This window comes from Ooceraea biroi, chromosome 7 (assembly GCF_003672135.1).
Source record: "Ooceraea biroi isolate clonal line C1 chromosome 7, Obir_v5.4, whole genome shotgun sequence".
NCBI classification, from domain to species: Eukaryota; Metazoa; Arthropoda; class Insecta; order Hymenoptera; family Formicidae; genus Ooceraea; species Ooceraea biroi.
The window spans coordinates 8,582,730-8,599,592 of record NC_039512.1 but is presented as its reverse complement, the minus strand read 5'-3'; the positions used below and the strand labels follow the sequence as shown (position 1 = coordinate 8,599,592).

At 40.1% G+C, this 16,863-nt stretch overlaps 1 protein-coding gene across 2 annotated transcripts in view; it reads left to right on the top strand.

The window, feature by feature from the left end:
- Nucleotides 1-16,863, top strand: part of LOC105282403 — a 146,773-nt gene that overhangs the window by 30,864 nt on the left and 99,046 nt on the right. For both annotated transcript variants that reach the window (XM_011344347.3, XM_011344346.3), the window contains exons 3-4: nt 6,996-7,674; nt 8,577-9,231. In XM_011344347.3, coding sequence (XP_011342649.1) covers nt 7,385-7,674; nt 8,577-9,231 — 945 coding nt within the window. In that variant the 5' untranslated portion in view covers nt 6,996-7,384. The remainder of the gene's footprint in view (nt 1-6,995; nt 7,675-8,576; nt 9,232-16,863) is intronic.

Sequence of the window (16,863 nt, the reverse complement as noted above, 5' to 3'; positions counted from 1 at the left end):
GCTACCTAGGAATCATTCCCAGGAGTTGAAGCAGGAAAACCTCATGAATAGACAAGACCGATCGTTACTCGCGCAGTAGCGAAAGCGTCATCGTGTCAGACGTTCGTCTCGTTCTACGATGCTTGCAAAATAAGCGCATCGCAGCGTGGATGACGCGAGTGTCACACCACCGTTCCCCGGGACAGAATTTCCCGTCTTGGCGTTAAACACTATTCCCATTCATCGCGCTGTCGTGAGGAGGCATCGGGGATTTACACTTGACAAGCTATAAAAACGTGGCAACGGACGGCTCGTGGGAGACGAGAAGACGTGAGCAGGATATTCAACCGTATTTTTCACGGTGCCACGACCGCGACAACTTTCCATCGGCCCTAATGCGGAAACAAATGTCCTCTTCGTTCGCGTCGTCGCCACCAAAAAGAAACTTACGGCCCTGGCGTCGCCAGATGCCTCAAGCTAGATCTCTCTAGATAAGTTTGCAGAAAATCCCCCGACTCCTTTTTTTCTGGAAATCTACCTGAAAATGTGACTTTTGAGATGTACTTAAGTATAAGATATCTTAAAATGATATCTGAAAAATTAATATTGTGTGTGTATATATCTTCCCATATTTTACATAGAAGTACCTATATTAATTCTTTATCATTTATTAGATATTAAATTATTCTGATCTTATTAAAGAATAATTTTAATTATTTCATTAAAATTTTATTAAAAGAACGTGTTTGAAAAAAAAACTATGAAATGTTACAATAATTGTCTATGATAATTCTGATACTGATAATATTTTTAGAAATTCTTAAAAAATAATATTTAATTCCTTCATTAACAAGATTTGTATTTCTCCAGACGAATTGTTTAATTTGATCTCTTTTCATTATAAGATGTCTAATAGAACAGCTCTTGATAATTGAAAAAATAATATACCGGTTGAAGTGCAAAGGCTCGTTCGAGTCCACAGAGCGCAAGATTCCCCAAGACACGGCATTTTTCCTTCTCCTGAGATATTATGCATGGCAGAAGCATGAGCAGTGGGACTTAAATTACGCGATTCTACTCTATGTGGACCATTCCACGAAATTCTATGGAAATTACTTTTACAAACTATTGTGCCGTGCCTTTCGTTTCAATCGATTCCTCGCCGTGATTCTGTTACCAATTGTATCTCGATAAGCATTTTTCAAACAAGGATAAATTGCGTTAATTTGACTTGAAAGATTTTGCCTTCCCGAATAGAAAATTTAAATAAATTGTGCTTTAAAAAAGCATATAAACTTTTTATATCATAAATATATTCGTTTAAACATAGCTTTTACATATACCGAATTTATTTATAACTAAAGAGGTTTATATTAACATTATTATATTTATATTTTGGATTTTCATTTATAATAATGCCGTTTTAAATAAAATTAATAAAAATTAATAATTATTATTATTTTGAAAGTATTATTAGCGGTGCAACTACAAAAGAATATGTTGTATATTGCAATTTTTCACGGAATTGTTTTTAATTCATATTGTTGCGAACAAAGAAAAGCAGAAAAATAACTCGGCTTTGTGAGTGTTAATATATTATCGTTTTCACCTGTAAAGACTCTCAGGTTTATCACACCGCGTGTTTGCTAAATAATGAGATACAATTAACATGACTGGACAACTTTGCGCTCGTAATAATTTTAATGGTCCCATCGGCGTGTTGCATTACGCAATTACCTAATTATAAATTGGATTCGCATGCGACAGGGTACAATTATTTTATGTCGGAGTTACACGAGCACTGGCGCTATGTGAATGAAATGCGTGTTATTAAGCTGTCAGAGATGAACGATAAATAAAATCCTCGTGATGTTCGTTGCGAGCCCTCGCGCGTCGATCATAAACGGATCGCGCATGACGTTTTTCTTTTTTAATCATGGATGAGCCGCCTGTCCGTGGCACAAGTACATCGATCATGTTTCGCAGACAATTAATGACCGACACGGAACAAAAAGAATGGGTCAAATAAATCCACCAAAATCGAAAACGCGGTGCATCGCTGATATTGACTGCGAAGACGAAAAGCGCTGCCGATCACAAGTTACTGCATATCGTAATTTCGTTGAGAATATTTATCTCACACCTCACACTGACCGTTCTGCATATGTTTTTTATCCCGAGTTTTTTATCTTTGGCCTCATTCTATTTTTTAAGTCATTCGCTATTGTTTATAGATATATTTCGTCGTTACTACCGTTTATTAATAATTTATTAACATTTATGTCTAGTTTCACTTTCTCTTAGTTCTGTTCTTAGAGAAAAGAGTTTGCTTGCTTTCTTGAAGGACCTCTTTATTATATCAATTAATGTTAAATTATATAAATATAAATTAATAGAGATAAATATGTAAAAGATTGTGTTAGCTCTAAATACATGAATATTTACAAGGTTATTACGATCTCAAATCTCAGTCTGAAAGAACAATGGTTAGATTCTTCGTTATTTTATATTCTTATTGAAAAATTTACTTGATTGATCTTCGTTTACGTTCAATATGTAACAACTCATCGATATCTTATTTCTACAACATTCTTCTATGAAGCATGTTTGAATCACCATCAGTAATTACTGGAGTGGGCCATGGAACAATCAATGCGATGTCAAGATTACTCGCACAGAGCACTGCACGTTTACTTACCCCTTGGTTCGCAATTACGCGAAATCGCGATGCAGCTTCGGCGAACACTTCCGCTTCCGTTAAGTGCCATTTTTTCCGCCGGTCGTCCGGCTTTTACGAGCGTCGGCCATTTCGAGAGTCTAGACATCGGTTTTACGACGTCGAAATAATGCAACGTCGTGCGATCTATGGTGCGCGCGTACGTGGGCGGTGCGCTCGAGAGTACACGTGAAAGTCGGCGGATCCGCGAGTGCGCGCGGCCCTTCCTCTTCGTCTGAATGTTCGTATCCGCTTTTCCGCCGCCATCGCGCAGCGCGAGGGGCCGCCGTATTCATGGAGACATTAAATGGAAATCATGGTTTTACGCGTGAGCCAACTATGAGGTACATACACGGCGGCCGAGTCATCCGATACGCCATTTTGCTTATAACCGCGACCATTTTATAAATATTTAATGGCGGCCATACTTCACCGTATTCTTTACCGCGACGTGCCCCTCCGCCTCCCTCCCGCCAACTGTCTTTATAAATTTGACATTCTCTTTTTTACGCTCGCACACTGTCCTTCTCTTTTTCTCCCTCGCTCTTGTCACCCCCTGCATCGCTCGGAGATAATTCTTTCCGACGCTACTATATTTTATAATGTGTTTTATGGATACTATTGTAACCATATGGTATTCTACATTGAAAGATTGCAAAACCTTTAAGAGCGGCACACACTCATTTCGAATTGTTTGTATCTTTCCATAAAAACATAATAAGAATAGTATATTTTACTTATAAAAAGGGAAAATTGCTTTTACCTAAATTTGAAACAAAAAGATAGTTTCTTTATAATTGTATTATAAAGATTTTATTATAAAGAATCATTATATTCATGCGCATTTACGAAGAATGTAATTTACTTTTATTAATTACGATAAATAAGTGTTTAAACGACCAATGCTATAACGTAGTTCTCGAGACACCGTTGCAATTCGCGCGCATTAATGATAGCACTTTGATCTCTCCTTTTTTAATTTGATCGATGTATGCCAATCGCGGAGGATAATAGAATAATAGAATTCCATCACGCAAACGCGGTCATTTACGTTACGAGTGCGAGCACGCCGAAATTCCGCGGTGTTACCCTGAAATTTCATATCGGTAATATACGAAATGGCATATGCATCGCGGTTCTGCAATATTAAATTCCGTGTTTATTCTGTCGCTTTGTCGCGTTATCATGAATTGTAATGATGGATCATGTCGCGACCACTCAAAGAGATGAATACTTCTTTCTTGTCCTTTCGGCACATTCGCACGTCGTCGTATCCGTTTGCTTTGTCGAGCATTACGTTCTAACTTCCTTAGACTGCGCTCGCTTATTTATGCATCCATCTTTTTACAGGCACGTCGCGTATCGCGTCATACAGAATCATCCTAGTCGTTGGAGTATTTCATAAATATTTAGTGATTCTTATTTTCTTGTTCTCTCTCTTGGACGGTGCGACTACTTGAATACTTTTCTCTAGCTATTTCTTCTTTTATTAATTCTGGAAGTCGCGATCGCCCGCACGGAATTCGAAACCATTTTTATGAGAATATAGGAGCTTTCGTTTACTCGATCCAAGTCCCACACACACTCTTCATGTGAAGCTATAAAGATATATATATATATATCTTTATAGCTTCACATGAAGAGTGTGTGTTTTTTTTCACGTAAAGTATGTATTTCTATTTATATTTCCATATATATGGAAATATAAATAGAAATACATACTTTACGTGAAAAAATTTCAATACGAAATAGAGACTTGTCTTTACTCTAGTTAATTTTTTAATATATTTTTAAAGAATGTAGAATATATTACTGGTCTTTGACGCATGCTGGCGTGGATCATTATTCGTTGCCGCATTCTCGCGAGAGATCCCCGTTTCCCGTTACGTTCTCAAATATCAAAATCGTGAACCGAGAAGCGCAGTCGTGACAGAGACGCGAAAGAAAATTCACCGAGAGACTCCCGTTGCCGCGGCGGTCGTTCTCGTTGAGAGGAAGTTTTACGTCCGCTGAGAGTTTTCACAGGTAAACTCTTTAAAGAAGAGCACCTCACGCACAAGATAAAAAGTTACATTATAAGCGCAGTCTTTGCGCATATTCGATGCTTACGTGAATACGTCTCCAAAATTTGCATAAAACATTTCATCATGTGGCCATAGATATTGTCACGTTCTTATCACTGCTTGTGCGAGCTAAAATTATGAGAATTTTTAAATACGTATATAATAAAGATCTCCCCCATTTTTTTCAGTCAATGAATGAGTTATGAACTAATATAAACTTTCGTGATTAACGTGCATATGCAAATTTGTACTTCGATGATTATTATTTCCGCGTCTAGTGCGCTGGGAATTTCGGGAAAACGTACAGTGTTTGATTTAGAGAGCTAGATTAGCACGTTTAAAGAGTAAACAGAATACTAATTTGTTTGCGCAAATATTATGCCTCTACTACTGGAATATTCCTGAAGTAAAGTGAGAACGTTATGATTAGCTTATCGTTAATTGGTAAAATTATATTAAAGGGAAAAGATATGTAACATGAAGTAACTAATACACTTTCCACTTGGCATTCTGAGCATAATTCAGGAACGTGATATTACGTCGTGATGAGACAGCGCGATTTCTTTATAGATCAGCGTAATCTTATAATAAAATTTCAAGAATCAGACTGCGAGATACTTCTTGACTGTGTGAGCCGGACAATCGAGTACTCCACGAATTTTGTGACATTTTTCCGTGAGTTCTCGCGAGCCAGACAGGCAAACCAGACGCTTGTCAAGTGCTGCGGGGAGGAGAAGGGATGCACCAGGAACCCGGATCGCCATCGCCATATGTTTCTGCCGGCGTTTCGTCGACGTATCGCTCGTAAATCTCCGTCGGGGACAGCCGACACGAGCGGGACAGATCGGTCCCGGCGAAAAGGGTCCCGACTATCGTGATAAATCATCAGGTACCCCGGCCCAGGTCAATTACAAAGCCGCGTCGGTAAATAACGAATTACGCGGCTTTCAATTTGCCTGTACGGTATAATGGCCACCGCCGAATTCCCGCCATCGAAAGCCTCGCGGAAAACGTTCCCGCAATCGATCCGCGTCAGTATTTGCGCTCGGATCGATCGGACTTTGTTCCGGCTTTCGCGTTCTCGTTGGTCTTCATTAACGTCGCGTTGCGCAGGGCACGCCCTGACAAATAAATAAAAAAGAAGTGCGGAATGCTATGATAGGCGGAATTCACACAGCGACCGAATTTCGATCGTTCATCTCCGCTTTCTCTAATCTGCTGCGATAATTAATCGATACTCTTACATGGCTTAAATGGCTAGCTCTTTGAATAATTTATTACATAAAGTTATGTGGTAACTTGATAGAGTGGGGTATTGGTATTATACTTCTATTTCATTGCGCTTAATTAAATTAAGTATATTGCCAAAGTTTTATTTTTTTATGTTATATTAATACATAAAGTTAATTACGTCACGTTATAAAATCGAACTCGCTAACTGATCGCAAAAGTATTATGAAAAAAATATATCTTTGTGAGTTTGTTATATTTGTAAGTGTATTATATTATTACTAAATGCAGAAAAACTTGATAGAGTATTGATTTGAATAAACAACCCATTATTGTTTCAAATTTATTGAGATTAATAACAAAGATATGACTGAAGCTCAGTGAGCAGTATTACTCACAAATTGTGACTACTCAATATACATATAACTGCTTGCAAACATTATACGTTAACAATTCCTTTTTTTAATGGATGTTTGCCATTTTGTTATTGTGAATCATTATCGAACACGGTGATCAGAAATTTTATTAAAAACATGTATATAATACGTATACATACATATGCATATATCACGTGAAAAATATCGTGAACATTAAAACTGTTTTAGTATTGAGATTATATTGCAAGAGCGAGGAGAGTACTAAAACGCATGGTCGCATTTGCGTGGCACGTAGAAAGCCAAATGAAATATGCCCGTAATTGGTGCGCCGGATGCAGTTATGAGGAAACTGAGGTGATGAGTTTGCATGTTTCGCAAACTGCACGCGGCGAGCTTAGGGGAAGGAAAATATCGACATCGTGCCACGTGTTTATACGAAAATTCTACATCACCGAGATTTCGAATTGTATAATATCTCCTCTCTCGTACAAATATCTCGTTACGCGGCTTCCACGGTGCATCATCCCCGCGATCTTCCGCATCCCTTCACTGAGAATCCTGAGAAAAGTCCGCAACGATGACGTTAAATTACTTTGTCTGCCTGCTACAACAGCGAAACAAAACTTTCAGTGCACCTGAGTTTTCTCCGCAAATTGTTCGCCTTCAAGCCAAGAAGAATACACACTGGAGCGTAGCGCCGACCGTCACCACTCATCGATCATTGAACCCAGCGATTTAGCAATCAAACCAACGTTTGCAGACGCACAAAAAAGGCGGGAGGGATGAAAGGCCGGCCTTGAAGAGGTCGCTGGGCCTGCCAGGCCTGCCGGAAGAAGCAGACGGGAGAAACCGACCACCGGGAGGGTCGTCATCCCCTCCTGAAAAAAGGGGTTGAGGCCTGGCACCAGGTCAAAAGCCCGGTCACAATAGGTTGCCTGCAAAGCTTTGGTTCCAGGGGGTCGGAGGCGGAGGAGGAGGGTGGTGGCATCGGAGGTAGCAGTGGGGGAGGCGGCACGAGTATGTGCTGCGTCCTTCAGGGTGCCGAGAGAGTGTTCCCCTCCGCCGGGAACGGGGGGAAACACGGGACCGGGGCGGGGGGCGGCAAGGTCATCGGCGGCACCCCCGTGAACGCCCAGGATCTACCCCTCGAGTCGCTCTGGGCGGCCGGTCTGGACGAGGGGATGGGATTCCCGCAGAGGTGCTCCTACGCGAATCAGCACAGCACCCTCGCCGCGACCTCCGCCACCGCGAACCATGCGTCCCCCGCGAATCATGACGAGCTCTGGAGAGAGAGGAACCTTACCCATAGGTAATCATTCGTAAAATTGATGAAACGTTTCAGAAATTTCCTGACATTTTTTAACATGATGAAAGAAAGACAGAGCTTGTAGTGAAAGTAAAGCTTTGTAACTTTATATGAGAATTTTAATGAGCTCACTTTCTGTGAGCTTTCACGAGCTGATGGAATTTTTGTTTTAAGTTTTGTACGACTTTTATTGTGCGTTGTGAAAGAAAAAATTTGAATAATACTTGTAATTCTTATAATTCTTAACTACTTATAATTCTGAGATGATATGAGTCTTCCAATTTTTGAAATGTTTGAATCAATTTTGTGGCTGACCATATTTGCTGTATTAAAAATCTCTCCGAGTCGCGCGTGTTGTCAAACTTTCATCACCACGATGTTTAACTTCTCGAGTGTTGCTGACAGGAAATCCCTAGAAATTTTCAATCTCGAAGAAACTTTACGAAACTTCAGAAGCGTTCAGTGTCACAAGCATTCAGCTAATCTTCGAGATGCACAGACTTTTTATATTTCTTGATCCTTCTCATGGTTTAATTATTTTATGAGAATATCCAAAAAATTATGTTATACCTTATTACGCTTTACTGATCATTATATATTGAATTTGATAATAGCATAGATCACGATTAAATTTCTCTTCCGCTTTGTACCAATTACTTTGCACTTACTCTTTTTAACAGAATTTTAATTTCCGATTTAATTATAAACTGAGATTAAACTTTCTTTGAGAAAAAATCTCTACTTTCTTGAAAAAAACTTTGCTTCTGATGAAATTCTCTTATTTCTTCTCAAACTGCAATAAGCACAAAATCGAGCACACTATTATAATCGATCTTGAAAATGTAAACCTCCCCGTATCGGTGGTGAAAATACACGGCGACTATAAAAAGGGTTCCCTCGCGCAGAACGCCTACGACCTCCACGGGGATCGATTCCTCGATCACGGACGAGATATGGACATCGGCGAGCGAGGTGCGGCGTTTCTGCCGCACCTCGACCACCTCGACCGGCATCGGCTCGTCCTTGAACCTCCACGAGAACAATCGCTCGCTGGAGTCACGCGACGGCGACTTTTACTCCACGGACATCGAGGACTCCAAGGACACGTCCTACCGGAGATTCTATCCGACTACGCCGACCACTTCCGGCCTGGGCTCCTCCTCGGATCGGCAATCCGTGGAGACGCAGTGTGGCTCGAGGGATCTACCGGACCATCTATGGGCGGCCGCGATGGAGGACGGTTTCTCGCGCTTCAATGCCATGAAATCGCTGCAGACGATCACGCGACAACCCCGGCCAAATCACGATTGGGTGAAGACCGAGCGGATCTCCAGGTTCACCAAGCACCGTACCATCAGCCAGTCGCCGCAACACGAGCAAGAGATCTGGACGTCTAAGCTGAACGAGAGCGCCGTGGTCTCCGGTTATGCCACGCAGAGAAATCTCGGCCCGCACAAGTGCCATCATCAGGCTCGCAGGAGTTTCTCCACGTCGATCGTCGCGGATCTCGCCATCACGCCAGACGGATCCCAGCAGAGCCTCGGCAGCGCCGAATTCCTGGTGAGTCTCGATGTTGTCTCGGTGTCGTGTCTTGATCTGTGATAAAATTTCTTGATGTTGTTATTACAAGAAATATGTCATTAGATTTTTAAGTATTGGCAAGAGTCGGTTTTAAGCGTTCATGAAACCAAATACGTACGATGTCACATTTTATTACGCTTTAAGTGAGCCGAATTTTATGCCTTTTTGTTGGGCTTGAAGATATACGATGCTCTCGGAATGATCATAGCTTTTCTCGAACGAATTGAGAGAGCGTTGAAATGTGTTCTTAGTATTAACGTACGAAAGTCGACTCTCTCTCATTAAGTTTGCTTATTATAGTTATTAATGCTGCATTTGCGTTACGACACGCTGGTCCAACTATGGATTTAACAGTGCTCGGAGTTTGCGCACCGGGTACTTTTTTTCATAAGGGTGGCTTCACGTTTTGCCGTATGGGCGATCTTTCCAGGCCGCGTTTGGGTTCGTAAAAATGCGCTACCGCGAAAGGGCAAAATTACAAACTGCCGTTGCCGTTCCTTGCTGGCACGCGGTTTGTAACCGTTGATTATTGTAATAGCCACGGGCGCCAGACAAACGTCCTCGACCGAAGCAAATCGGGTGGCTCTTAACCCTTCCTCCTTGCTTCCACTTCACGGAAAGGGTCTTAACCCACTGACTTATCGCACCATGCTCTTTGGATTACCTCGCGGCGAAGTCGCGAAACCGCGTCGCGGAGCTTATTCGTCATTTATTTTTTGCCGCAACGAAGGCTTTGACGTGGAATTCTGAGACCGTAAACTGAATTTACTGCTGCATCGCGGTAGCACGCGGTATGTCTGTGTACATTTTAAGGCGGATTACCAATTTTTCTCTCGGTCTCTTCCTTCTCCAGCAATCCTTCATGATAATTGAATATACATCTCGACGTGAGGGCGAGAAACGCATATTTAAAATTGGTGAGCATGCGGAAAGAAACATGTTATTCTACTTTTCAATGAATAAAAATTAAGTAGTTTCTCACTTTTTTGAAAAATCATACAGCTGTTATAAAATAAATTTTAGTTTTTACTTTTTTCTTCGTATTACAAAATTTTCTTGAATTTTAATATAATATCTTGAAAAAAGATATTTGAAGAAAGCTGCATTTTTCGTGTAATTTAACTATAATTTAATGAACTCGAATTTTTCAATAAAATTTTTCAATTATACCATATCGATATATCGATAGTGTTAAGTTATTCATTTAAATACAAAAATAGCAGATATTAGGTTATCGGCGTTTTTCTAAATTGAATAAATAAAATCCACATGCGCGCCAAATATAAACGAAGCACGAAAACGTTATGTCCACACGTGTGGCGAGGAACAAAGTTGACAGAAACTATTAAAAGAGCGCGCATTTAGCAGAAAGCTGAACGTGTGCGTTGAATTTTCTGAGATCGGCACTGGACGATAAAAGTTTTAGGATGGGCTTTTCACGGGCACGCATATACGTCAAAAATTTTACGGACAATATCTTTTGTATACTTAATACAAGCTGACGCAAAAATAACACGACTGTAACTAAGTTAACTGTATCGCTAAATATTTTATGCATCATGAATCTTTGAGATTTTAGAGGTATGTAATTTCCTGTGTAATTTTAAAGGACGTTTTATATTTAGATGATAATTCATTGCATTGCTTAATCGATTTTATAAAGAATAATTGCAGTAAAGAAGATTGACATTTTATATAGAGTCTGTTTTATAATATTTAATTATATAAATCAGTTGTTTATTGAATTCTGAAAATAATAAACATTTGAAAATAGAAAAGGCTCGATAATATACTTTTAACATTGGTAGAGTTAAAACATTAACCATAAAATTAGATTAAACTGTTTATATTTAATAGAAAAGACTCACAATTAACATTTAACTGCAATTTTGCATTATAAACTTTAACTGTTATGTTATGAATATTTCTGTTTACATATAGTTAATTACAATGTGAACGACACTTTTGAAGCAATGACAAGGCAATTTCATTATGTATATGCATCCGTTGAAAATTAAATTTCCTCTAATCAGGCGTGTACACATTATGCACGTGCCTATTTCATTGTGCATTCACCCGACATGTTTACTTGTATGCATTATGTATACGCTGTCTAAATAATGAGAATAGACTCGCATAATTGCATCCATATAATCCGATATTGTAACGCGTGAGATTAAGCTCGCGGCTAGATAGAAGTGAAATCGAGCTCGAAATTGAAAGTTTGGAAGCCAATAAATTAATCTATATAATTTTAATCTATTTAATTTTTGCTATATTATCTGTGAAAAAAATAATCAAATTAAATTTTTGAAAACTTTTTTGTGAGTAATATGAAAGGAGATAATGGGAGATGCATGTAATATTCGTCGTTAATAACGATACAATATATGCAGTAATCTTTCCATCGTGAAAGCAGTAATTATAAGGAAATAATATCCGTCAACGTCGATACGTTACAAATAAAATAACGATACGCTGTGAATAAAGCTCAAGTATTTCGTGGCTCAGTGAGGCACACAGCGACGTAAAACGACGATATTTATGTCGCTCATTTCGTCGTGCGGAAATAACTATTGTTTCACGCGGCGCATCACATGCGACAAAGCGACGAGACGGATGTTCATCCCGCACGATGAACGAAAGAAGACCTCTCTGGATGTTTGTCCTCGCGTATCTACGTCGCTCGCAGCAACGACCTGCGCTGAAATCTGCCTGAAAAAACGATGCACGACAGCGGGGGCATAAAAGCGCCATTACATTCGGGATATTAGAGTCGGATATTGCGGTTCATCTTTTTTTGACGCAGCCCGCGATCCTTCTTAAAATGAAGCAGTTTTATCGCCCGCGATTCACGTGACCCACGGTCGTTTGCCCCTTCGCTGGATAATTCCGCACGTCGGGACGCATCATTAATTTTCTTGCTTCAGAAGGTAACGGCGCGCTAACTTGCCGCACGTAATTGATTTGCGTAACGGAATTTGTTATAGCTAACTTTGGCAGACTGAAGTTTTGCATTTCAGAAAATAACATAACACGCGCACAAGACGAGGCAAGAGGAAGAGAAAGAAATGAGCTCTTTTCAAGAAAAACATCATTTGCTTCTTCTAAATACGAAGCTGAGATAACAATAAAATAGAATAATTGTTATTGCAATTACTTATCGTCCATAAGAGATAAATTAAGTAGAGATCGGATAAACAACATGCAAATGTGCGTAAAGGAAATCTCTCGAGGAATAAGTTGAGACGCGTGCATACCGCGTTTAGAACTATATTTTGTTAACAGGCCTCTCTTTCGCGCGCAAGGAATCTCTTTCTGTCTCGGCATTCTTTGAGTCACTCTGCTTAATTAGTCGTTTCCCTTCTGTGTGTCATCTTGGAACTTTGCATCCCGCGAATAAACGCAAAGCGAAGTCGGCTCGTGTATATTTACACACAGGATGCCGCGTGCACGCTCTCCACGTGTAATTCTTGGCAAGAAAGACCAAGCAGAAGGATCCAATTAAAGTCAACGTGCATATTCCCCTTTTCCTCCTTCTCCAATACTGCAACCGCTAACTTCTTTCACTTAGACGATTTTACCTTTTTTCTCTTTTTTCCGGAAAAGCTCCGCGACGACCGTCTTCGAGCGGCACCTTTCGACGCATAATTAATATGGTCGACGATTACGGCGTTACGACGAACCGTAAAATGTTCAAAAAGTTATTCTTTATACCTATTACATGGATACTTTGATTATGGCACGCAGGTAAATTGCAAATATAAAGTATTAAAAATTTTTAAATTAATTTAAGTTCATAGTACGTTCAAGTTTGTAAATGTTCTTTCGCGATTAAGTTACTCGTTAGAAAGTTTGACCTCTTTTCTCGGAATATTTCGAAAGACACCTGTCACATTTATTACAACTTTTTAACATTTGTGGTCATAATATGTTTTATAAATATAATATTATAAAAGTGATATGAAAGAGTTAATTAAAAAAGATAGTTTTAAAAAACTTTATAGTTGATAGTTTTAGTTTGTCATTTTGCATTGTGTCGAATTCTCTCTCAGTTATGCGTCTTGCCGGCACTCAGAGATATGCGGAAGATTCAAAGCTCGCAATGTAATTTGCGATACGCGGAGCGCTCGGTTCGTCGTCGTGTAAATCGCACGCGTTTCTCCCTTGGTGCTCGAGCGCAGGCACAAGGCGATCCAATTAAACTCCACCGTGTTCGAGTCGACGGGGATGATCCCTTAATCGGCGATATACATGTGTCAAGCGCAAAGAGCACGGAGTGTCGCTTGACGAAACGGCATAAATCGATTCGTGCCAGCGACACGAAAGTCGAGAAATGTCGTGATAGCTCGCTCGTTTGCAAAGCGACTTTGATGAGGTCCGCACGTAATTATCCGTCGATTAATGGGCTACATGCTGGCAGGATCAACCATCAGCGAGGATTTACTTCCGTAGTTATGCCCGCTACTTCGATAGCTTAATGACGAGTATACATATATACGTGTGACGTGATCCGTTATCTTGGCCGCGACTTTTCATCTTTCTCGGATAAAACCGGAATTTCGGTTTGACAAAGCGGTATTATCGACACCAGTGCTTCTCCAAGAGACTCTTTTCTTCTCAGATGAGAAAGAAAATTCACAAATGAGGAATATAAATCTCGACTAGCGATTGGGTAGTAAATTAATGAAGTATATTTATTCCGCAAATCGTAAAGAGAGAAAAACGGCGCACTTTCCGTTTATTCTTCGCGTGGAATATTTTACAAAGAAAATGATTTATCGTTCTCAATATTATTGGAACGGCGAACATATAGTTCATCGATACTCATCGTGAAAGCTATCGTATTTCACATCTGCAAATCTCTGTAAAATTCTTGGAAAAATGGTCGAAGAGTAACGTTAATCTCTCTTATTTATTCCGTTTGATAAATCTGACTCATTATATTTTCAGATTTCCTGAGCTGCTCGGTAAATTGCGAAATGCAAAAACGCAAAAAGCGCACTAAGCTCCTTTTTACGAATTGCTTGTTTACGTTAAAAATTTTCTTTTTGCATTCGGAAAATTTGATTATTTTTGAAAGCTTTAAAAAATAACTAATCTATAATCTTTTCAAAAATGATTTACGTTGTGAAAATGGTTTGCGTTGTGAGTAAACTGTGCAAAGATTAACTACAATTTACAATTTACAGGAGAACGAGATCACCACACACGTTTTTTATGTCAGTAGTGCACAATATTGCGAGTATCGGTTACATGTAAATTGGGGTCGCATGGATTTATCAAACAAACCTGTAATACGTTGATTCAAAATTTATATCTACCGAAATGTATATATGTTTATGAAAACAAAAAGAGAGAAAGAGTAGTTTTTTGCGATGAGATATATGGTTCACCTGTCATTGGAAAAATTGCATCGATCGGAGCTCAGCGCGATCGGAGCGCGTCGTTTCGGAACGTATTTCTAAGCTTCGCCAAAAGCGAGAGAAGAAATCTATCGAAAAACTTGCGAAATTTCTTCGCGTCGATATCGCGGCGACGATAAATCGCTTTCGTCGCGTTTTATCGGCGGACAAGTTGGAGTGTGCACGTTTTAGCACGCGCACGCGCGCGACCCAATTCTTTGCCACACGACGGTTCGTCTCTCATTCCGACGATCCCGATAAATTTCCAAGTGGATCGATCCTCCCGAAGGAGAGATCTTGGTGACGAAACTGCTCGATCGCTCGCGCCAACGAATGACCTAATTAAGTTCATCGTTAATGCACACCGCGCGCAACCGTACGCGCGCGCCGCTATTCCTGCTGGAACGCGTTTGATTAAAATCCATTTATCACTGAAATCGCGTTCCACTTCTGGCTTTTGTAACAGCGGAAACGCGCGACCGCTCCCGCCACCACAGACGACGGTGACGGCGACCACGACAGATTTTCCTGTAGCTTCCTTCGTCCCTTCCACCCTTTATCCTTTTGCCTTTATCCGACCTAACGTCCAACCCTTCCTGTTCCTCCGTTCGTTTCTTCCCTGTTGTTTTACTACTCGCCAAGCGCAAAGCGACGATAAAGCGTGAATTAATAATCGCCCTGTCTCCTTCTTCCGATCTTCGTCTTGTTTTCTTCCGCCGCTGCATTATGCAGCATCTGCCGACATTACGTTGCATAATGGAGTGCGCGAGCTGTGGCCGTTTGTGTACAACCGTCGACGTCGTCGCCGTCGTCATTCCCGTCGTCGTTGTCGTCGTCGTTCTCTCCGCGGTTCTTTTTTAAGACCAGCGAATCTGCCGCGAATGAGAACAAATGACTCTTCTCTCGCTCTAGAAGTCCACGCTTCCTGATAGAGTCATTAAGTGCACGCGGGAACACAGTGGTTTCCACGGCACTCAGTCATTTCCAGTTTCTCGTCGCATTTTTTCTATCGAGCTAAAAGGGTGGTATTTTCTACAATTTGTCAAAGCGAAAAATAGTTGAAAATAGACCTGGTGTTTCCGCAACAGGAAAGATCCGCAATGTATTAGTCGCACGAATGTTTTAGTAGAATAACAAGGTGAATTCTTAAAAGCGCTTTTTGTTAGAGAAATATGCAATTCCGAGATGCTGTTTTACTTGAGGATGCTTTTTCCTTTGCGAGATAATTTTTAAACGTGTTCGCGCGAGCATTTTCATCAAAGCATGAAATAAGGTTTTCTGAAAGAAGTACGTTGAAAGAAGTGCATCACACTAAAAGCACATGTGCTATGTACATAGTACAAGATAGACGAGATACCACCTTTGAGCCTTGTCCGTTAATCGATGCTAATGTTGCAAGAAGGATCATTAAAGCCAAATTAATACACACTGACGCGATATGTTTGTGAAGTGATGCGAAAATACCACTTTTCCTCGGACGCTTCACGTGAGATAACCATCTACCTTTGAATAGCGATATTATATAAGCGCTTAATTTTAGAAAGACAGCTTCAAGACTTGTACATGAAATTTCCTGACAAAAAACCGCGATAAATTTATTTCGAAAATTAAACAAATTAAATTAATTTAAATAATTATTTTAAATTTAATTAGTAAACTGTCTATTAGATTTAACATAAGTTTCTTTAAATTTTCTTTCATTAAATTATATATTATATCATTTGATTGAAAAAAAGGAAAATTACTAAAAAAACCGGGAAACTTACATTACAACCGATCCAGGGAACTTAACTTACTAATTACATGTATATATTAAAAGAAAGAGACACGACTTTTCACACAGTGCAAAAATGTTCAAGCGGGATTATATAAATTGAGATTAAAATTTATGGTCGATTCTGTATAAGTCGAAGATTCGCGAATGAAATGCTTATCGTACACCGGTGGTGGTGAAAAGCGACTGGTCACGAGAATTTACTTTCGTTAGTCGCGTTTTCCCGCCGGAAGACTGCCGGCGCGATAGAATAAGGAAAACGAGCTGCAGACAGCTAGGAGGAAGTGCAGCCGGATTCTAGACTCTTGATTACTTGACGAGCGAGCGGCTCGAATCGATAATCGACCCATTGCCGCCGCAATCCCCGCTAGCTAAAATGATATTGTTCCCGTGAGAAATCCGTTTTTCCGTGGCCGCAGGGCGAGCGGCCGC